This window comes from Ictidomys tridecemlineatus, chromosome 3, assembly GCF_052094955.1.
Source record: "Ictidomys tridecemlineatus isolate mIctTri1 chromosome 3, mIctTri1.hap1, whole genome shotgun sequence".
In the NCBI taxonomy this organism is placed as follows: Eukaryota; Metazoa; Chordata; class Mammalia; order Rodentia; family Sciuridae; genus Ictidomys; species Ictidomys tridecemlineatus.
The window spans coordinates 135,486,072-135,510,221 of record NC_135479.1 but is presented as its reverse complement, the minus strand read 5'-3'; the positions used below and the strand labels follow the sequence as shown (position 1 = coordinate 135,510,221).

At 41.7% G+C, this 24,150-nt stretch overlaps 1 protein-coding gene across 1 annotated transcript; it reads right to left on the bottom strand.

The window, feature by feature from the left end:
* Window positions 1–1,670: 1,670 nt before the first annotated feature.
* On the bottom strand, window positions 1,671–23,684 carry LOC144376360 (palmitoyltransferase ZDHHC19-like). Its single transcript, XM_078043872.1, has 13 exons — window positions 23,543–23,684; window positions 22,887–23,026; window positions 21,952–22,121; window positions 21,407–21,512; window positions 16,062–16,132; window positions 15,587–15,725; window positions 11,373–11,520; window positions 9,597–9,628; window positions 9,005–9,109; window positions 6,699–6,846; window positions 4,899–4,930; window positions 4,314–4,418; window positions 1,671–1,824 (listed from the first exon to the last, which is right to left on the bottom strand). Exons 1-12 carry the CDS (start codon window positions 23,574–23,576, stop codon window positions 4,332–4,334), a joined length of 1,212 nt encoding a protein of 403 aa, XP_077899998.1. The 5' UTR covers window positions 23,577–23,684; the 3' UTR covers window positions 1,671–1,824; window positions 4,314–4,331.
* Between the last annotated feature and the right edge of the window lie 466 nt (window positions 23,685–24,150).

Genomic DNA, 24,150 nt, shown 5'->3' with positions numbered 1-24,150 from the left:
AAGCAAAGTTAGTTTTAGAGTCTGTGTGCTTATGTATGTGCAACAAACTCAGATATGTAGAACTTTGTCTCTGAACACTGCTTTTTTTTTTTTACTAAAATGCTATTTTAAAATGTTCAACCTATAGGAAAGTTTTAAGAACAGTAAAATGATGTACACCATAATCTGTATAATTTTCTATATGTATATGATGTCAAGCAAAAATGAAGATTAGCATGACACCCATATGAATTCAGCTAAATTCATCAATTTTAATATTTTGCTATGTATAGGAAAATTCTCTTGTACTACCATACTAATATCACTTTGAGGAAATTTGATATTGATATGAAACTACTATCAGGTATATATTCCATATTCGAATTTTCCTAAATCCATTATAGCTGGATTTTTTAAATATACAGGATATGATCAAGGATCACATGTTACATTTTGTTGTCATTTTTCTTTAGAATCTTGTAATCTATAATGGTTTTCTGGCATTTGTTTTTTATACAGCACTGACATTGTGGAAGTGTCCTGAACAGTTGTTTTGCAGAATTTGAATGTTTCTGATTGCCTCCTCATGATCTGTTTTAGGCAAAATATTTTCTACAAGAATTGGACAGATGATACTTATTTCATGGAGTAAGGGGTGGGAAACTTAACATCTGTTGTTCAGTACAGGTAATGTTGAACTTTGATCATTCAGTTAGCATGATGCTGTTTGATTGAGAAGTTAAAGTATTGTCATTCAGGTTTCTCCTGACTTACTGCATATGCAAAAATATATGTTGGTGAGGATGTGGGGGAAAAGACACACTCATAGATTGGTGGTAGGATTGCAAATTGATGTAATCATCATGGAAAACAGTGTGGACATTCCTCAGAAAACTTGGAATGAAACCACCATTTGACCTAGCTATCCCACTTCTCAGTCTATTTCCAATAGACTTAAAATCAGCATACTACAGTAATGCAGCCACATCAATGCTATAAAGTAGCTCAACTCACAAGACTTTTACTATGGAACCAACCTAGGTTGTCCTTCAACAGACAAACAGATAAAGAAAATGTGGTCAATAGGCACAATGGAATATTACTCAGTTTTAAAGAAGAACAAAGTGATGGCATACGCCAGTAAATGAGTGGAAGTTGAGAATATCACAGTAAGCAAAATAGGCCAATTCCAAAAAGCACAGTTTAAATGTTTTCTCTGATATTTTGACACTAATTCACAATTAAGGAGCGTAGCTATGGAAGGATGAAGTTACTTTGGATTAGGCAGAGGGGAGGGAAAGGAGGGGAGCCAGGTATGGGGTGGGAAGAAGAGTAGGCATTATTGCCCTAGGTGCATGTGTGACCACATGACTGATGTGATTCTACATCATGTACAACCAGAAACATGAGAAGCTATACTCCATTTGTGTATGATGTGTCAAAGTGCCTTGTACTACCATGTATAACTAATTAGAACAAATAAAAGAAAAGAAAAAAGAATGGTGGCAGCCAGGGGTGGAGGAGGAGGAATGGGAGTTCTTACTCACATGGTGGCAGAGCTTCTGTTTGGAGGGACAAAAGTGTGCTGGAAACAGAAGTTTGTACAATATTGTGAGTGTAATTAATGCCTCTGAGTTGTCCACTTAACAGGGCTAAAATGGCGAATTTAATGGTACCAGTCCTTTAAAACAATGAACCCTTTAATTATTAAAATTTTTAACATTTTCCTTTCCAGAACATTAAAAGAGTAGGATGCCAGTCATAGTTTTTTCTGGAGAACCTCCTTGGCTGCCAAGATGTGAGGAGTTAACTTGTGAGCCCTTTAGCCATGTTCGGGAGTGGGTGCTGCCAAAGAGAGGAAACAAAAAGTGCATAATTTAGAAGCAAAAATTTTTATGTTCTTTCAACTAAGGCCTGAAGAGTACTTATGAATACAATTGACTTAAACAACAAGTATTTTAATACCTGCCACAAACCTCTCTTAGTCACAACCATAACTTTTATAAGCTGTTTGGAAAACAGTTGTTTTTAATTGTTTAAGTTTCTAGAAGTGAAATTATTTCTAATTAATGGATTCTTTTAGTACAAATTTTAGTTATAAGAAGTGAGCAAACAATAGAGACCCTCGCTGAGTTGCCTGTGACATGAAATGTTCCCATGTTGGCCCCTCATTTTCTTATTGATATCTTGCATTACAGTGCAGTATACTTACTACAATGATACCTATTGTGGATACATATGTATATATTAATACACTTTTGTTGTTTTTTGGAGGTGCTGGGGCTTGAACCATGGCGCTCGTGCATGCCGGGCAAGCACTCTACCTCAAATGAACAAATACAGATGTACTTCTATTAATCCAAAGCTGACACTTTAGACATTAGAGTTCACTCTTTGTATTGGATTATATAATTCTATGGGATTTCAAAAATGAATATTGTCCTGTGTATCTACCATTATAATATCATACTGAATAAATTCACTGCCCTAAAAACCTACTACTCATCCTCTTCACACCCCTGAATCCCTGCAATCAATGATTTTTTAAAACTCCTCATATTTGAGATGTCCTAAACATTCATGTTAGACACTGCCCTAGCATGGATGAACACTTCTAGCCCACACTCTACACTTGTAATTGGAGAGCATCTAGCCTCTTTAGATGGAAGGGCAACACTAAGCACTATGCTTTAAAAGATCTTTCAGAGAATAATATGCCCATGCCATAGGCATGTAGTCAATAATCCAAGTTATTTTCCTGTCATAAATAAATAAAATTCTTTCATGCCTTTTGGTGTTATGATATCTCAGTTTTTATCCATGAATCCTATTCTGTTGTATGGATGTAGCACATACATTGGATTTCTTTTGTTTATATTGTGGTGCTGGGGATGGAATCCAGGGCCTCAGAAGCTAGGCAGGTGCTCTATCACTGAGCTCCACACAGTCCTCACATTCACTTTTTGAAACACATCTCGTTCCAGATTTAGCAAATATGAACAAAGATGCTATAAAAATTTTGCACAGGTTTTTGTGTGGACACATCTCAATGCATGGGGGTAAATACCTGGAAACAAATTGCTGGGTTAGGTGGTAAGGTCATGTTTCATTTTGTGGGAAACTGAAATAACCCTCTCCTGGAGTGGAGCCTCCCACTAGCAATGCAGGAGCATTCCTGTTGCTCCATTTCTCATTTTTCACTTTTTTATTCTTTCTTTCCTTAGTGATTAGGTAAGACTCCATCTTATTATTGAATGTTTGTATCTTTCAATGATCACACTCCACCATTACATGACACACCATGTCACACAGGAAGAGATTCTAGGGTGGTTGTTCTTGGCCCCGATACTCTTATTGTCATTTTATGTATGCATATCTCCTGCCTCCACTGTTATTATTTTTAGTTAAATGGTTTTATCTTTGAAAGATACTTTTATAAGAGACAAATATTTATTTATTCAGGTACCTAGAAGTACTTTTGACTTTACTGTATTTGAGGAAGCTTTTATTTAGCATTGGGCGATAGATTTCTATGTTGATTTTTTTCTTTCAGAACTTCATTACACATCATAAAAAACCCTTGAAACTGTCTCACAGCTCACTGATGCTATTGCATTTAAAAGTTGTTTTCATTTCTATCTTTATGTTTCACTGTGGTAGTTTCCAATACAATAATCTATCATTAATCCAGTCTCAAAACATTTTACACAAATAAAATGCCTACCCTCCCTTTCACTTCAAAGAGCCAGTTGAAAGCAATATAAAAAACACAGCCATCTGTCATGAGATGGGAATCCAATGGTGCTCCTTGGAGCCACCACATCACAGTCCAGCCCCCTTAGTACTTCTCTCCCTGGCTCTATCTGAGCTCATTATTGTTGAAATTCTCCTCAGCTGGTGAGGAATTTCACTCTCAATTGTCTTTAGAATGCCATCAAGGCTTTGACAGATATGTCAAAAGGAGAAATAGAGTATGTAATCTGGGGAAGAGGAAAGATATTGGTTTTAGGTAGAAGAGTTACCCACATTATGAAACAGAAAAAAAACGAAGTAATGGATGATCTCTCTGGAAAGGGGACAAAACATGGAAAGAAAAAACCAGTGAGTTAAGTATTCTAACTTTTAAAGAAGCCATTGATTTTTATTTTTCAAAAAAGTGGTTTTTGATGAGTACTCTTTAGGTAAAAACTTTAATATAATCTTAAATTAATCTACTCATAGTAAAACATTTTAAACATGAAGGCTTTTTGAAATTATCTCTGAACATCAAATACAAATAGCTGTTTTTCGAACACACATGCACAGAAGTGCACACCAGGGCATTAGTCACTCACTGGTCTTGTATGGCCATGTCATGGGACAGTGAAAGGCTGCACTTCTCCATCACCATCATCTTCCTCCATTATTATTGCTAATGTTTCCGGCCCCTTGGTGTTCAGCTGTGTTCAGGAGCAAAGGAAGACAAGCCAGGAAAACACAAAGATTAAAACGTGACCAGGTCTCCTTTTATTAAACAAACTTTAACAAGTTATTTTTTCCATAGCTAATTTTTAAATGATTAAACCTCACGGGTTACAATATATTCAATTAAAATTAAAGATGATTTTCTGAAATATGGAAAAGTAAATAAACATTATGACAAATATTCTGGAGTGCTATTTAGAAACATTAAATATTTCTTTACCTCTTATTTTATTTTTGTAAACATTTTTTAAGTTGTTGATGAACCCTTCTTTTATTTATTTGTATGTGGTGCTGAGAATCGAACCCAGTGCCTCATGCACGCCAGGCAAGCACACTACCACTGAACCACAACCCCAGCCCTACCTCTTATTTTAGAAATTAAAAAAATGAAATACAGATATATTTTGGTAACCTTAATCAGAGCAAGAACTATAAGAAATACATCATCAACTTACTGCTGGTGTTCCAGAAGGTAAGCAATCCGTCTCTGAAAATTAAAGGGAAAGGAATGTTAACAATTTACCACAGAAAACTATTCTATGACAAAAAGAAAAATAATATAAAAGAGGAGCATGTGAAATGTGTTAAAATCGATTTCATTTTAAGTAGAATTACTTCTCTAGAAATATGATAGTAATAGTAACTTAAAAATAAAATTTATATAAGACTCAGCTACTAACTCTTCAATTTTAGTGCAACCTTAAAAATACATTTTGAAAATTCTGAATTGATCCTTCAAATGACTGGATTTCATGGTATGTAAATTACACTTCAATCAACTTATTAAAATGTAATGGAGTCCCGGCCTGGTAATTCCAAGCCTATAATGCAAGGGGCTCAAGAGGCAGAGACAGGAGGATCTTGTGTTCAAAGCCAGCCTTGGCAATTAAGCTAGTTCTTAGAAACTCAATGCAACCCAGCCTCTACATAACATACAAAATAGAGCTGGAGATGTGGTTCAGGGGTTGAGTGCCCCTGGGTTCAATCCCCGGTACCCTGCCCCCACCAAAGTGTAATGAAAACCATACACACCCAAGCTATATTAAAATAAAACATTCCTTGTTTAAGATACTTTCTTAAGCAGTAAAGGTGATATGACAAATATTCTTGAGTATCAAGGAGCAAGGGGATATAAAGCCACCAAACATGGCAACTGGGAAAAGAATTCTTTTTGACATGGTTTGTTTCTTTGTAAAATGCAACTTACTAGTTGACTCAGAAGTTCTAGGTAAAAGTAAGAGCTTTTCCTAAGGATACAAGGTAAGTTATTTATAGAAAAAGTCAAGATCAGTATTACTTGCAAAGAAGTCTACTGTGTTTTTGAACATAGCCTTTATCTCTGTGATGATGTAAACATATTAAATACAATTAATCCAACCACATATGAATTTTGCATACTAAGATTATTTTTAAAAACTATATAAATGACTTTAGAGATGGAAAACATATTAAATAAAAATTATATATCTTGGGGTTGTAATGGGCAAAATCTACCCAGAGAGAAATGGGACAAATGATTTTGCATCTTTTAATGTACAGTGCAAAGAAGAGAAAACAGGAGAACCAGCATGGGGAAGGAGAGTCTAACTAAATCTCCAAAGACATTCCAGGGATCACACAACCAACTACACCACGTGGAATTCATTTCGATGCTGCCTTATTGAAACTGTTGTTAAAAATCCAGTATACTTCAACTCTTACCCACTTAGATTCTAATACTGAGGAATAAGTCCTTTGAGGTAAGGTATTTATTTTTATGGATTTGCATGTAATTTTTGAATAGAAAATATTTTTATTTCAAGGTCTATGCATTTATAAAGCAAAAATTCCTTCTAGGCCACTGAAATAATCATATGTCTAGCATAAACATGTCTAGAAATCCACAATTTATCCTTCTCAACTAAAAATCATTTAAACCCGTGAGGAGGAAAAAAAAAAAAAAACCCAAGTAAATGTAACAACATGGAACAAGTGTGAATCCCACTACCATGTTGAATTATAATGTATAAGAAATATGGGGGAAAATGTAACAGATCCAATTCCATTTCTAACAAAATTATGAGATCAATGAAATCCTCAATCTCCAGATGATGTTCAAGAGCCATATGAAGAGTTGATAAAAAGCAGTATCTATGTAGGAGAAAGTAGGAACAATACAGTTAAGCCTTTTATTTTTCCAGAAATGATCTTTTTATCTATCAGTGCTTCACAAATTTCCATGGGATTCAGTCTTTTACCACTGTCTGAGGTCTCACCAGTAGGAGGAAATCTGAGATTTTTCTTCTTCAAGGTGCTGGCATTATAATATTTCTTGACACCCCGCACAGCTAGAGGATGCTCCGTTGGCCTTCCTTTGAGGGCCCTGAAGGTTTGTGGCAACTGAGTCCCCTGCTCTGCCATGTCCTAACAAAGAGAAATTCAGACATGAGTTGTGGTTTGATGCTCTAATACTATCAATTTTCAGAGATAAACATCAACATACATAAAACAAACCCATACACATAATTTTATATTTGACTAATATCTAAATGGTCTCATTTTCTAATACTCTACTTTTCCATATTTATTTTGCAAATCAACAGGAAATATCCAACAGAGGAATGGGAATGGAGTGCTGGGTTTGTTTGGGGAGAGGGACAGAAATGTCAAACCTGTATTTCCTCTTGTTCCTCAGCCACCACAGTAGCTCCTAATTGAAAAGACTTAAGCCAAGAGCATCAGTCAGGGGACAGCAAACAGGGAAGAAGGATGCTTGGTTATGTCTGGTTCTGCTCTAGGCTTTACACAGATAGAGAATACAGGGCAGCAGGCCCATTCCAACTTCAGCACTTCAAGGAATACAAATGTAGGTATTTGAAACCAAGAACCAACTATATACAGTGTTTACTGTTTCAGATCTTTTTAGGCAGGGAGGAGGAGGAGTACAAGGGATTCAATTCAGGGGGCACTCAACCACTCAGCCATACCCTCAGCCTTTTTATTTTTTGAGACAGGGGTCTCACTAAATTGCTTAATTCCTCGCTTAGTTGCTGAGTCTGGCTTTGAACTTGCAAACCTCCTAAGTCAGCATCACTAGCTTCTTCGATTACACTCATGCTCCAATGAACCCAGCAATACATTAGTTTTTTTTTCCCTTAAATTCATTTGAAATAATCTAGTAGTACATAAAATGGTCATGCCATATTTTTAATTAATTTACTACTAATGATATTTGAGTTGACTTTTTGCTACATTTTGCTATCAAAATAATGGGACACAATCCATATTCTATGCTGTTCTATGTTTTCCCTAGGACACACATGCTAAAAATTACATTTCTGGGTCAAAACATATGTAGGTGAAAGAAACATATTCATTTGTGATTTGGGATAGATATATAAAGGGATTTTTAAACAAATTTTTTTTTTTTGGTGTTTGGTGTTTGGGATTAAACCCAGGCCTTAAGGTGCTTATTGATTAGGTAAGACTCCCTCTTATTATTGAATGTTTGCATCTTTGAATGATTACACTGCACCATCACGTGACACCCCATGTCACACAGGACAAAAATCTTAGGGTTGTTGTTCTTGGCCTGAAAGCTCTTACTGTCATTTTATATGCATATGTCCTGTCTTCATTGTTATTATTTTTAGTGAAATGGTTTTATCTTTTAAAGATACTTTTATAAGACACAAGACATTTATTTATTCAGGTAGGTAGAGGTAGTTTTGACTTTCCTGTATTTGAGGAAGCTATTATTAGCTTTTGGGAGATAGATTTATGGGTTGTTTTTTTCTATCAGAACTTCATTACACATCATGAAAACCCTTGAAACTGTCTCACAGCTCACTGATGCTATTGCATATAAAAGTGTTTTCATTTCCATCTTTATGTTTCACTGTGGTAGTTTCCACTAAAATAATCTATCATTAATCCAGTCTCAAAACATTTTACTGAAACATAATGCCTACCCTCCCTTTTACTTCAAAGAGCCAGTTGTGAGGAATATAGAAAACATAGCCATCTGTCATGAGATGGGAATCCAATGGCGGTCCTTGGATCCACCACATCACAGTCCAGCCCCCTTAGTACTTCTCTCCCTGGCTCCATCTGAACTCTTTACTGTTGAAATTCTCCTCAGCTGGGGAGGAATTTCACTCTCAACAGTCTTTAGAATGCCATCAAGGCAGTGAGAGAAATGTCAAACTGAGAAATAAAGTACATAAGATGGGAAAAGGAAAGATATAAGCTTTAGGTAGAAGAGTTACCCACATTATGAAACAAAGAACAAACAGAGCAATAGATGATCTCTCTGGAAAATGGGACAAAACATGGAAAGAAAAAAACCCAGTGAGTTAAGTATTCTAACTTTTAAAGAAGCCATCGATTTTTATTTTTCAAAAAAGTGGTTTTTGATGTGGACTCTTTAGGTAAAACTTTAATTTAATCTTAAATTAATCTTCTCAGAGTAAAATATTTTAAACATGAAGGCTTTTTGAAATTATCTCTGAAAGTCAAATGCAAACAGCTGTTTCTCGAACACACATGCACACATGTGCACACCAGGTCATTAGTCACTCACTGGTCTTGTATGCCCATTTTCTGGGGCAGTGAAAGGTTGCACCTCTCCATCACCATCACCTTCCTCCATTACTATTGCTGATGTTTCCGGCCCCTTGGTGTTCAGCTGTGTTCAGGAGCAAAGGAAGACAAGCCAGGAACAGTCAAAGATTAAAATGTGAACAGGTCTCTTTATTTTAAACAAACTTTAAGAAGTTCTTTTTTCCAGAGCTAATTTTTAAATGATTAAACCTCACTGGTTCTAATATATTCAATTAAAAAGTAAAGGTGATTTTCCAAAATATGTTAAAGTAAATAAACATATATGATAAATATTCTGGAGTGCTATTTAGAAACATTAAATATTTCTTTCCCTCTTATTTTATTTTTTAAACAACTTTTGAAGTTGTTGATGAACCTTTAATTTTATTTATTTGTATGTGGTACTGAGAATTGAATCTAGTGCCTCATGCATGTCAGAGGAGTGCACCACCACTGAGCCACAATCCCAGCCCTACCTCTTATTTTAGAAATTAAAAAAAGAAAAAAAAAACAGATCTCTTTTGGTAACCTCAATTAGAGCAAGAACTATAAGAAACACATCATCAACTTACTGCAGGTGTTCCAGAAGGGAAGCAATCCTTCTCTGAAAACCAAAAGGAAAGGAATGTTAACAATTCACCAGAGAAAACTTTTCTATGACAAAAAGAAAAATAATATAAAAGAGGACCAAGTGAAATGTGTTATAATTGATTTCATTTTAAGTAGAATTACTTCTCTAGATATATGAGAGTAATAGTAACATAAATAATAATTTAAAGACTCAGCTACTAACTCTATAATCTTAAAGAAACCTTAAAAATACATTTTGTAAAACCTGAATTGATCTTTCAAATGATTGGATTTCATAGTATGTAAATTATAGTTCAATCAGTTTATTAAAATGTAATGGAGCCCTGGCCTGGTATTTCCATGCCTGTAATCCAATCGGCCTAAGTGGCAAAGACAGGAGGATCTTGAGTTCAAAGCCAGCCTCAGCAATTTAGCTAGGTGCTTAGAGAGTCAATGTGACCCTGCCTCTACATAACATACAAAATAGAGCTGGAGATGTGATTCAGGGGTTGAGGTCCCCTGGGTTCAATCCCCGTACCCTGCCCCCACCAAAGTGTAATGAAAACCATACACACCCAAGCTGTATTAAAATAAAATATTCCTTGTTTAAGTTACTGTCTTAAACAGTAAAGGTGATATGACAAATATTCTTGAGTATCAAGGAGCAAGGGGATATAAAGCCACCAAACATGGCAACTGGGAAAAGAATTCTTTTTGACATGGTTTGTTTCTTTGTAAAATGCAACTTACTAGTTGACTCAGAAGTTCTAGGTAAAAGTAAGAGCTTTTCCTAAGGATACCAGGTAAGTTATTTATAGAAAAAGTCAAGATCAGTATTACTTGCAAAGAAGTCTATTTCTTTTTTGAACGTAGCCTTTATCTCTGTGATGATGTAAACATATTAAATACAATTAATCCAACCACATATGATTTTTGCATACTTAGATTATTTTTAAAAAATATATAATGACTTTAGAGATGGAAAACATATTAAATAAAAATTATATATCTTGGGGTTGTAATTGGCAAAATCTGCACAGAGAGAAATGGGAGAAAGGATGTTGCATCTTTTAAAGTTCAGTGCAAAGAAGAGAAAGCAGGAGAACCAGCGAGGAGAAGGGGAGTCTAACTAAATCTCCAAAGACATACCAGGGATCAGTCAACCAACTGCACCAAGTGGACTTCCTTCTCATGCTGTCTTACACAAACTGTTTTTAAAAATCCAGTATATTTTAATTCTTACCCACTTAGATTCTAATTCTGAAGAATACATTTTTTGAGGTAAGATGTTTATTTTTATAATTCTTGAATAGAAAATACTTTTTATTTCAAGGTCTATGCATTTATATAGCAAAAATTTCTTCTAGGCCACTGACAATAATCATATGTCTAGCATAAACACGTCTAGAAATCCACAATCTTTCCTTCTCAACTAAAAATCATTTAAACCCGTGAGGAGGAAAAAAAACCCAAGTAAATGTAACAACATGGAACAAGTGTGAATCCCACTAAAATGTTGAATTATAATGTATAAGAAATATGGAAAACTATCTAACAGATCCAATTCCATTTCTAACAAAATTATGAGATCAATGAAATCCTCAATCTCCAGATGATGTTCAAGAGACATCCAGACAGTTGACAAAAAGAGTATCTATGTAGGAGAAATAGGAACAAAAAAGTGTAGCCTTTTATTTTTCCAGAAATGATCTTTTTATCTATCAGCGCTTCACAAGTTTCCATGGGATTCAGTCTTTTACCACTGTCTGAGGTCTCACCAGTAGGAGGAAATCTGACATTTTTCTTCTTCAAGGTGCTGGCGTTATAATACTTGTTGACACCCCGCACAGCTAGAGGATGCTCCGTTGGCTTTCCTTTGAGGACCCTGAAGGTTTGTGGCAACTGAGCCCCCTGCTCTGCCATGTCCTAACAAAGAGAAATTCAGACATGAGTTGTGGTTTGATGCTCTAATACTATCCATTTTCAGAGATAAACATCAACATACATAAAACAAACCCATACACATAATTTTAGATATGACTAATATCTAAATGGTCTCATTTTCTAATACTCTACTTTTCCATATTTATTTTGTAAATCAACAGGAAAAGATCCAAACAGAGGAATAAAATGGAGTGCTGGGTTTGTTTGGGGAAAGGGACAGAACTGTCAAACCTGTATTTCCCCTTGTTCATCACCCAGCAGAGTAGCTCCTAATTAAAAAGGAGCAAAAGTCAGGAGACAGCAGACAGAAAGAAGGATCCTTTCTTATGTCTGGTTCTTCTCTAGGCTTAGACAGAGAACCCAGGACAGCATGCCCATTCCAACCTCAGCAATTCAGGAAATACAAATGTAGGGATTTGAAACCAAGAACCCACTTTAAACAGTGATTACTGTTTCAGATCTTTTTTGGTGGGGAGCAGGAGGAGTACCAGGGATTCGATTCAGGGGCACTCAACCACTCAGCCATACCCTCAGCCTTTTTATTTTTTTGAGACAGGGTCTCAGTAAATTGCTTAGTTCCTCGCTTAGTTGCTGAGTCTGGCTTTGAACTTGCAAACCTCCTGAATCAGTCTCACAAGCTGCTGGGATTACAATCATGCTCCACTGAACCCAGGAAAACATTACAAATTTTTTCCCCTAAGTTCATTTCAAATAATCCTTTAGTACATTACATGGTCATGCCATATTTTTAACCAATTTACTAATAATGATATTTGAGTTGATTTTTAATACATTTTGCTAGCTAAATAATGGGACAAAACCCATAATATGTGCTGTTCTCTGGTTCCCCAAGGACACACATGCTAAACATTCCATTTCTGAGTCAAAATGTATGTATGTGAAAAAGTATGATATTCATTTGTGATTTGGGATATACACATAAAGGTTTTTTACTTTTTTTTTTTTTTTTTTTTTTTTTTGCTGTTTGGTATTTGGGATTAAACCCAGGGCATCAAGCGGGTAAGCACCTGCTAAACATTACCACAAGTTACCTGTAGTCCCAAGGTCTTAATGTTATGGAGTCAAATTGGCTTTTTTCCTCCCCCATCTGCTGGACTGGGGACTGCATCCAGGGGTGCTTTAACACTGAGCTTCATCCCCAGTCCCTCTACCCTTTTGCAAATTTGGGACAAGAGTCTTGTTAAGACCCCAACACCTGCATCAAACCTGTGATCATCCTACCACTACCTGGAGTCTCTGGGATTACAAGGGTGAACCAACCAACGTGCTTGGCTTCACAAGTTATTATTATGATGATTATCATTACTATTATTATTCGGGATTCACGGTCTCACCATTTTCCCTAGACATATCTCAAACTCATGGACTCAAGTGATCTTTTTGTATCAGTCTGCAGAGTAGCTGGAAATACAGGCATGTGCTACAAAGCCCAGCTTTCATGTTTATTTTTAATAAAAATATTAGTAGTAGAAGGACACAATACCTTTATTTTATTTATTTTTATCTAGTGCTAAGGCTCTAACCCAGGGATTCATGCCTGCTGGGCAAGCACAGTTTGCCACATCCTCAGCCATAGTGTTTTTATTCTTTAATTTGTTTTTGGAAGTACTAGGTATTGAAGCCAGGAGCATTATACCACTGACCTATGTTCCCACCCCTTTTTACTTTGAGATAGGGTCTTGCTAAAACTGCCCAGGCTGGTCTCAAAATTATGATCCTTCTGCCTCAGCCTCCTGAGCTACTGGGATGATAGGCAGACGTCACTATGCCCAGTCATCTTAAATTGCTCTTTTTTATTCTGGGATTCCTATCCCATGTAAAATGTCTTATCAACATGAGATTGTACAGCCAAGTGTGGTGGCAGGCACCTGTAATCCCCCCTGCTCAGAAATCAGGAGCAGGAGAGTCACTGCAGCCCACAAATTTGAGACCAGTCTGAGCATCAGAGGAAGCCCCACCTCATACCCCAAAAAATGGAAAAAAAAGAGATAAAAGTGGGGTACTCTAATAACTAACAGTGAGAAAATAACCCAAATTTAAATGTAAGGTCTCTGGTGTGGCTCAATGGTAGAGCTCTTGCCTAGCATGCTCAAGGACATGAGTCTTCATGCTTATTCATACTAGCCCCAAACCAGAAATCTAAAATCTCCTAATCCTCCTATATAATGAAATATATATGTGTGTGTGTGTGTGTGTGTGTGTGTGTATTTTTATATCTATGTGTGTGTGTGTGTGTGTGTGTGTGTGTGTATACACACACTTTCCCCCAGCACTGGGGGGTTGAGCCCAAGGACATCCTACCACTTGGCTTTATCCCTAGCTCTTCTTATTTTGAGATACAGTCTTGCTAATTGCAGAGGCTGGCCTAAAGCTGCCTGAGTTCCTGAGTTGCTGGAATTAGTCATGTGCCACCAAACCCAGTTTACAATCCATTTTCTAGCCAGTCCAGTGGTGCACACCTGCCTTCCAGGAATCAGCACACTGACATAGGAGGTTTGCTTGACCTCAGAAGTTCAAGACTGGCCTGGCCAACATATTGGGAACTCCACCTCAAACAAACAGAAAACCCACAAAACTGATGGTCAATTTTTCTTTCCTTTTCCACATCTGAGGATTGAATTCAGGGGTGTGTTACCATTGACCTACATCCCCAAAACTTTTTTTTTTTGATACAGAACACAATTCTCTTTAAGTTACTGATCCTTGACTTGTGATCCTCCTGGCTCAGTTTCTTGAGTAGCTGGGCTTATAGATGGGCACCCCTGTACCCAACTGTATTATCACTTTTCAAGTGTGCAGTAAATCAACTGGAACAACCTTATTGACCATTATATCTCCAAAACTTACTCATGTTTAACTGAAACTTTGTAATTTCTGACTAATCTAATAGCCTATTAAAACTCATAATAAACAAGTTCCCTTCCTATTATATAAAATCTTTTCCGGCCAAGAGTCAGGCAGTGTTGGTTCATGAGCTTGAGTCTCCAGAGAGCAAAAATCTTCCCTTCCAGGAGGGCTCTGTCCCAGCACCTCAGAGCCTACACCCACACTTCCCTGAACCTAGGACACAGAGGCACACCTGCCATAGAAAGCAGCACCAAATATGTGTATATTACAGGTGTGGGGGTCTTGGCATTCTCAACAGGGGAGTGAGGGCTCAGGAACAAGAGACCCCCACATGGGGCTCAGGAGATGAACTCCTGGTGCTTGTCCTGGCATTGCTGGGTGTGAAGGGAGAATAGGAGGCCAAGCCTCCCTTGGAAGCCTCCCAATGCACCACTGGGCTGATGAGAAGGTAAACACAGAGTCAGTACATGAAGGATCTCCCTACCCTCCACCCCACAACTCACAGTCAGTCCCTTGGTGCCTAGAGTCAGGACAAAGGAGAGGGCTGGCACCACATTACTGCAAGAGACCATGGGGGACACTGTGGGTTACCCACCCCACTGTACACCTAATGCTCCACACAAATGTTTCACATTGTATGTCAAAAATTTCCATAAATAAAGAATCTGGAGTGCTGGGGTTGTGGCTCTGGGGTAGAGTGCTTGCCTAGGATGCATGAGGAACTAGGTTCAATCCATGGCACCACATAAAAATAAACAAATAAAATAAATATATGTGTCCATCTACAACTGATATTTATACATGTACATACATACAAACATGCACACATACACAACACATACACACACACATATAAAAGAAACAGAATTTTCTTTAAAACATAAACTACTAGATTAGTCTCAGTCCTCATAAATAGATGAGAAAAATTGGGACCAAAAAAGTAAGGACTGGCACAAAGCCAACCAGAAAGTGTGTTTCAGTCTTTCCTCTTTCTCTATCCAGGGACACCTGGGTGTGCTCTGAAGCCCTATTACCTGGACCCTGCACCCTCCAGGTCCATAATCCCACTCCTCATGCTCCAAGTGCTTCAGCTTCAGGGCCAGCCCGACATCTGGGGCTTCCTCCAACACATGTGCAACCACAGACCCCCATGGTTCAAAGCACACCCGATACTCCTTACCTTCTGTACAGGTGCAGCCTTGCCACTCCGTGGGGGGGCCTGAGTGACGCACCTGGGCCAAAGGAGGTCTTTAAGGTATTCAGATGGCCCCCAGTTGGTCCCATGGTCCACCTGAATGCAGACCGCCTCAGACATGTACCTGGGAAGCAAAGGACAAATGCAAGGAGTCACTACCCACCTTGGCCTGGTCTCCCTGACCACTCTCAACCTCAGCTGGGAAAGCACAGAGCCCAGGCGCCTTATCCAGACTGCCATTCCCCTGGAGCACATATCTTGGGGCAAGAACCTACAACACCAAGGAAGAGTGAAATTCCCAGAAACTCCCAGAGTGCCCTGGAGAAAACCCCAAAGGAAAGGAACAGGAGTGTTAAGGCTGGGAGCTGGGGACAGGGACCAGGGAACTAGACCCAGCATCGACCCCCCGCCCCCACCTGCCCCAGGGTCCACCACTTGAGCCCTTGGTTTACCAACTTACTTAGGTCCCAAGGGTGCACAGAGTGCGATGTAACAATTTCTCCGGCAGCCCACATTGAATGCCTTGTCATACTGGAGGAAGATGAGGAAGGGAAGAGAAGCTCAGAATCAGCAGGACTGGGCACGGCCATCTCCCAGGGACCCTCGCTAAGTTGTTCAGTCAATCCAGGGCTCAACCTGGGCCTGTGGCCAGGCTCTAGGTACAGGGGTGCCCAAGAGTGACCCAGGGCCTCCTGCCTTCCCAGACTCTCAGGAAGCGTGACCTCCCTGGACCCACTTGTGAGCAGCTGTCCCCAGACAGTGCTGACCGAGCACCAACCTCTCCTGCCTTCTCAGGGCTCTCAACCCCTAGTGCTTCCCTTTGCAGGATCCTTGCTCTGTCTCTATTGGCCTCACCTGTCCTCTCACCTCATCCTTCCAGGTACCTTTTAAGGTCTGTCTTCTGCTGTTCTGCTCAACTGATCCAAAGATCCTGTCACCAACCCACTCCCACTTGACTGTCTTACCACTCGATTTTTCTAAAAATCTACCTTCATTGAGTTTCACTATCTGGGAGACCAGTGGCAGCAGGGGATGCCCAGACATATTTCCCTAGTCAAAAATCAGATTTTCCAAGAAAATCTGAGCTGAAGACCTTCAGTACGCAAAGCAGGAAAGGTCAAGCTCAAAGGTCATGTCCTTCCCAGGACTCTGACTGGCTTCTCCTCTCCCTTATTCTACTTTCTCTTTCCCCTGAGTCCATCCATCAGCCTTGACCACTCCTCCTTCCAGAACAGGTTGAGTTTCACCCCAACTTCATGAGCTTTAGGTAGAAAATACTCTGTTATAGTGGAAAGTGGCCCAGCAGCACCTCTATCCACCCCAAGTCTCCAATGGCCTACACATGAAGACTTTCATCTTCAACACTCTCCTCCGCCAAAGGAAAGACGATTCCACATCAGAACAGCTCTGGAATATGTCCAAAAAGCAACTCGAATCAATGTCCTCTATGAGGTTCTGCCTCCTTTAAGGTGTTCACAGCACATAAGAAATGAGTATACCACCAGGTACAGTGGCACACACCTGTAACCCCAGGGAATTGGGATTTTGAGGCTGGAGGATCACAAGTTCAAGGCCAGCCTCAACAACTTAGCAAGGCCCTCAACAATTTAGTGACACCCTATCTCAAAACAAAATAGAGCAAGGATTAGGGATGCAGCTTTGGTGGTAAAGCACCTGTGGGTTCAATCCCTAGTACCAGAAGAAATCAATTAATTAATTGCAGACCATTAAAAAATTACAGAATCTTTAAACTTTGAGAAAGAATATTTGATTAGATATATATCATGTGTAGAAAATATTGATCGTACATAAAGTATAGAAAATGTTTAAGGAATGATAGTAAGTTCCTAAGAACTGAGCAGTAAATGTGAATACCATCCTCCCCCCACATGGAACCCTATCACACACAACTGGAATCCAACAGCTCTGAGGCACCCAGACCAGCCTTTCTCACTGGCTCCACTCTTGGGGCTCCTGCTCCAATTGTGTGTCTCAAACACCCTCACACTCCACAGGACCAAAATCCAGGGGCATCTACTTCTTGCCCCATCTTCTGCCCAACTTCCTGCTGCCTCTCCTTCTTCCCCTTATCTTGTGGGGTCAGGGCACCATTCTTCTCTCTGTTCCTTTCCTCTTTCCTTCTATCCCCAAATGTTGGACCTTCTGTTTGATGGTTCACTCATTGATTCAGATGTCTTTTCTCTGTGTGCTGGGGATTGAAGAATTCAGAACCTTGCATATGCTAAGCATACACTCTACCACTGAGATGCACCCCCATCAGAAATATTTCAGGGCATCAAAAATGCTTCTGTCCAACCAGGCATGGTGGCACACACCTGTAATCCCAGTGACTTGGGAAACTAAGGCAGGTTTGAGACCAGCCTCAGCTACTTAGTGAGACTCTGATTCATAATAAAAAGTAGCAGGGACTGGGAATGTAGCTCAGTGGTAAAGTGCCCCTGGGTTTAATACTGAGTAGCAAAGAAACAAAGCCCAATCACTGCACTGGGGATGGAAAGCACCCTGCAAACAGCATGGCCAACCTACTTTCAGTGGGTGAGGGCAGCTGTTGCAACCTGAGGCCCTATGCACCAAGGGGAGTGGAAAGGGAAGAGCAGAGAGAGAGTATCATGGGAACCATGTAGGCAACCCATCTCACACCACCCAGGTAAATGCAGAGGAGAAGCCCAGAGAGTTAAGTGCTGAGACAGCGACTTCTGGTTTTAGAGGCTGTGACTAGACCAGAAAGAGTAGTCTGAAGATGTCTGCTGAATTTGGCCATTAATGAGAGCATCATCCTGACAGCAAGGGCTGGGCAGACTTGGGCCAGAAAGTGAAGGGGGAGCTAGTGAACAAGGTCAACTCTTTCAGGAAATAAGGCCCAGAAGGTACAACAGGTGGAGTGGAGGCCTGGGATGTTAAGGCTGAGATTTGTGTGACATTTAAGCTGAGCACAAACATGTGTAGATGACCATGGGAAGGAATGGTAGTGATGTAACAGCAGCACACATGGTACTCTCTGGTACCAGCCACTGTTCTATGAGGTTTACATGAATTAACCCACAATTCCCTGTTTTACAGATAGAGAAATTGAGTGACCAGGGGCTGAGTAGCATACCCCAGGTCTCCCTGATGCTCAGTTCTAGAGCTGCGATTTGAACTTATGTGGTCTTCACCAGAGTCTTTGCCACCAACCACCAAGCAAGTGAGTCTAGAAGGAGTTGCAGTCAGGGAATGGAGAATGGTGGGAGTGAAAGTTGGAGCATGGGATCAGTGCCTGAAATTAGTGCTGCCATTAATAGAAAGGAGCCCTGTCTGGTGAATCTTAGAATGCAGAAGACATTTAGGTCCCTTGAGACTTGGGGATCTTGGACTTGGAAGGCCTCACCCTGAGCAGAGAAGGAAGAGCAATGGACTATGGCCTGACCTAGGGCTGGAAAAACCACAGGATGGAGGAAGGGAACAGGCTGCCAGGCAAACTCAATGATGATACTAGAAGATAAAGAGAGGAGAAGACAGGCAGACCACAGGGCTGAGGAATAAGGGCCAAGCACAGGAGTCACCGCTGGGAGGGAACCAAATATGGCAGTGGTGGGGTGGTGACTAAAAGGATGAGAGGTGATGAGCAGACAGGCTCCTCTGTTCTGCTATCTCCGTCTGCAGCTTCCCCTCCCCCACTGATGCTGCTCACCAATCTTCCTGAAAGAGCCTTTAGTCAAGTGATTGCCATACTAAAGGAATCCCAGGGCAAAGATGCCCACTCCTATGATTCCTAGTGGATGCTCAAAGAAAAAGCAAGAAAGATACAGATGGGGAAGAAAGCAATGAAACTGCTCCACAGGACATGAGGTCCCATTCAGAGTGAACAACAATGAATGCTGGGGAAGAAGCTCAGTGGTCAAGCACCCCTGGTTCGATCCTCGGGTCTGGAAAAACATCAACAGTAAGGATTCTTGCTCTTTGCAAGATGCGATGAAGAAAATGAATTGTCAAGCCATGAATTGCAAGAAAAGATTTGCAACACATAGATCTGAATCCAGTATACAGTACTCCTAAAACTCAATGAAAAAATAACACAGTTTTTTTTTAAATGGGCAAAAGTTTGGAGCAAACACTTCACCATCAATATACCAATGGCTTATAAGACACAAAAATATGCTCAACATCATTAGTCATTAGGAAAATACAGAGTGGAGCCCTAGTGATATACCACTACTCATTTATTAGACAGGCTACAATTTGAAAACAAAAAAGAATAGTGATCAATGACAGTGTCAAATGCTAGTGAGGATGTGGAGCAACTGGAATTCTCATTCGTTGCTGGAACAAAATAGAAACAGTAGAGTTGTTTTCTAAAACGTCCCATATGTTTATCTTATGACTCAGCAATGCCACCCTTAACAATTTACCCAACAGAAATGAAAACTTATGTCCACATGTCTATGCACCAATGGTTGTTGTAGCAGCTTTATTTATAACTGCCTGAAACTGGCTGGGCACAGTTCCCCATGACTTTAATGGCTTGGGAGGCTAAGGCAAGTGGGTGACAAGTTCAAAGCCTCAGTAACTTAGGAAGGCCTTAAGCAACTTAGTAAGACCCTTTCTCAAAATTTTTAAAATTTTTCAAAAAGAAAACATAAGGGTGCTGGGGGTGGGGGTGGGTGAGGCTGGGATTGTTGCTCAGTGGTTAAGCACTTCTGGGTTCAATCCCTGGTACAAAAACAAAACAAAAATTCTGCCAAAACCTAGATGCAAAGTAAAAATCCTTCCATTGGTGAATGTACAAATAGTCTCTAGGGAAATACAATACTACACAGAAACAAAAGACAATAAACTACTGATGTGAGCAACTACATAGATGAATCTCAAATGCATCCTGCTCAGTGAATGAAGCCAGACTAGAAAGCCCACAACACCATTTATGCATGATTCCAGAAAGAGAAAAACCACAAGGACTCAGGGAGAGAAAATGACAACAAGAGATGAAAGGATTTTCTGGGGTAGTGAAACTGGTTAACCTTGATCTTGATGGAGAGTACACAATGTCATTTGTCAAAATCCCTAACTATAGATGAAAAAGGGTGAATTTACTGTTTCTAATTACCCCTCAATGAATGACATTTTCACAAAGTTTTTCATGGCTCCCAGGTTTCCAGTTCTTCCAATCAAAATTCCATGCTTGGCTTTCTGAGCCTTTCTAATCTTGACCCCCATGGGGTAAACCTCATTGCCCATGTCACCTTGTGCTTGAACTAGGATCCATTTCTTCATCATTCTGTTAACACCCTACTTTCAGGTTTCTGTGCCTTTCTACAAAATTGTACCTCTCACAGTCAATGCCCTCCTGTCTGCCTCTCCAAAAGCACACCTAGGACACAGAGAGTGGCATGTTCTCCTCTACAGCGTGGGCTTCGCCAAACTCCCAGTCTCTTCCGGTCGGCTACACCACTCAGGACTGACCCCTTGCTCAGAGTGTTCCTGGTGTCTCCGGGTGTTATTCTGATGGCAGGTTGCTTATCAACACTAGTGCATGATGTACTTACTCACCCCTACACCCATCCCTCAAATAACCACCACCTAGCACACCCAGCACACAGTAGGCTTTCAGTGCAATGCACCCAGGAGGCAGAATGGACCCAAGCTCCAGGGTATAGAAATATCTGAGCTGCATCTTCAGAGGTGGGTCTGGAAGGACTCATGAGGCATCCTCAAGGCCAAGGGCAGTGGAGAAAGCGCACAAAGTGTCTAATTGAAGAGGTGCAAGATGCCTCCACACAGCCAAGGGCACACGCACTCACCACTTACCTTCTCCTCATAGGGTCGCCTGGCAGTGCCCACCGCCACTGCCTTGATGAACAATTGCAGGATGAGCGGGACCAGGAGGGCCCCAGCGGGTACAGCCACTAGGATGCTGTGCACAGGCTAAGAAGGGAAGCCACGGAAGAGCTCCTCCCTGGCCCCACTTTCGACCCCACTGCTCCCTCCTTCGCTCCCTCCTGCCCCAGGTAGCACCGCTCATGGCTCTCCCTCCCTGGACTGGACAGTTAGTCCAGTACAACCAAGGGAAACCTCCCTCCACCACACTGTCCTCCCACCTGTCCCTTTTCAACTTTCATTACCCTACTCTGTGGGCCCCTAGATTCTTAACTCCACAGGCATCCTATCCTGCCCATGTCCCTGACTCCACTGGCCTTCCACCTGTCCCTCACAGGTCCTGCCAAGTGACTTCTCCCTCTAGCCCCGCCCACATCAGCCCCTCCCCTGTCACCCTGACCCTACTGGGCTGTTTGCCCCTCCCTCCCCACCACACCAGCTCTTCCCAGAGTGGGCCCTTGGGACTGTGTGGATACGTCATGATTTTGTCCAAAAACGCCATGTTCCTCCTGCGTAAGATGAAAACAACGCAGGTGGCCAGCATGGTACCCAGATAGAGGCACAGGGACACGAGGAGTAGCAGGTAGAGCCGGATGTTTCGGTGCCCCACGCAGTTATTCACCCACCTGCAATGGTGGTCGAACTCCTAGGGGAGAGGAGGCAGGTCAGAGGGTCCTTCTGGAATGGCCTCCATCACCCCCCTAATCCTGGGGCCTCCCCTAATGCAGCCCTCTAGGCCGCCTGCTCTTGACCTTACATAAGGGTTCCCATCTCAGGTAGAACCTGGCATTTCCATGCTGAGAGCACAGTTAGGACCCCATGGCTCATCAGGTCACCTGTCCTGAGTGAGCTCTTTAGAGACAAGACCTGCCTGGTGTCACGTGGACCAGGACATGAAAACTCTGAGCCTCCATTTCCTCAAGTACTGGAAAAGGATGAAAAAATGCCCTTCCACTACTGGCTGTCTGCACTTGTGAAACCCAGCAGGGTGGGCACATCAGAGAAATGCACTCAGAACCCAGGAAACCCTCCAACTGGGACACCCAGACCAAGACGGGAAAAGATCCCCAGGACAGGGCAGCAGTCAGCCTGAAGGGCTGGGGATCTAGTATCAGCAAGCCAGGGGAGGGCACAGTCACTGCCTTTCCTCCCCCTGACTCCACCAGGTTCCACACAGATGGGATGCCCGTTGTATGTCAGCACCTGTGCAAGCAAGGCCAGCCTCCCTGGACAGGTACAGACACAGAGGTGATGACATATATAAGTGACCAACAGTGGCTGACAGCCACTTGAAGCACTCTGGGAACATGGTCTGATACCCCCACCTGGCCCACTCATGATGTGAGGTTCCTGGTCCTGGCCAGGTGCACGGAGATAGGTTGGTGAGTGGACAGGGAGGAGGAGCACTCACCTCCACACAGATGTTACACCTTTTGCAGTGGAAGGTTCGGGGCGGGCGGTGAAAACAGCACGTGGGACACCACGGCATGTGGTACAACCTGCCATTCACTCGTGCCATATATACAGTCTCAGGGTACTGCTCGAAGGCGCCTGGCAGGGGGAGAGGTGTGGGCATTGGAGGAGGCCCTTGTATCACTCTGATGCTCGGGGCAGCCCCATAGCATCACTGGGCATCAAGAAGGTGGGGAGGAGGAGGGCAGGGGAACCCCGGTCCCTATTGAACAAGCTGACCACTCAGATGGGCAGCAGTCATAGAGAAGGGCTGTCCAGCACAGGAGCTTCACATGGAGCTCCCCCTGTGGAATAGTGATCAGTGCTTGGAGTCGAGTGTGAAATGGGAAGGAGGAAGGGGGAACTGTGTGGTTGGAACAGCCTGCTGCCTCTCTTGCCCCGTCCTCCCTTCTAAAGCAACTGGAAAACCTCCAGGATTCTGTTTTTCACACTTCAGTGGTTTGGGAAATGAAGTGCCAGGGCCCAAGTAATAATAACAGGGTAAGAAGGGATCCTGAGGCCACAGGTGGGGTCAGCCCTTTACAAATGACCCCTGTACCTGTAGGCACCAGCCTTGGGGTGCCACCTCCCACTCCCAGGAGTCCGAGGCCTTACCTCTGTGCAAAATTCCTGGGTCCGAAAAGTTCATGCCAATGAGGCTGTATAAACTCAGGAGGCAGAGAAGTCCGGAGACCACTGGGTAGGCCCACTCTCCATCTTGTGCCAGTGCTCGGCCTCTGAAATCAGAGCCAGACTCAGTCCTAGTCGGGGGCAACTCAGAGCCCCCATGAGGCCCGACTCACCTGAGGTCAGACCCATACACCTTAAGGACAGATCTGAATATCCAGGCTAGAGACAGACCCCATTCCCTCCACCAAATGTCACCAGCATTACCAGCCTCCCACAGTCCCCAAAAGCCTCAGGCTCCCCACATCTCTGTGCTTCCCACTAAATATCCTCCTTCCCCTCCTGGCTTCCCTCCATCTCCCTGCCTCTACACTCTCACTGTCTATTTCCCTTCTGTCTCTTGGTGAGACCCGACAGCTGGCCCAGAGACTCACGGAAACGTAAAGAAGACAGCACTTAGAGACACCAGGGCTGCTACAGTGAAACAAGCCCAGAGGCTTGAGAATAGCCAGGATCTGGCTGGGGGTCGGGGTGGGGACAATAAATCGTTTGGTACAGTCATGCTGCTGCGATGCCTGCTCTCAAACAAATGAGAG

Coding starts and splice junctions, on each gene's coding strand:
- LOC144376360 (XM_078043872.1), bottom strand. CDS start 23,576: ATGAACTTTTCGGACCCAGGAATTTTGCACAGAG. Junction 23,027..23,542: donor CCCAGGAATTTTGCACAGAG/GTAAGGCCTCGG, acceptor TCCCCCTGCCAG/GCGCCTTCGAGCAGTACCCT. Junction 4,419..4,898: donor TACCTTCTGGAACACCAGCA/GTAAGTTGATGA, acceptor TCCTGAACACAG/CTGAACACCAAGGGGCCGGA.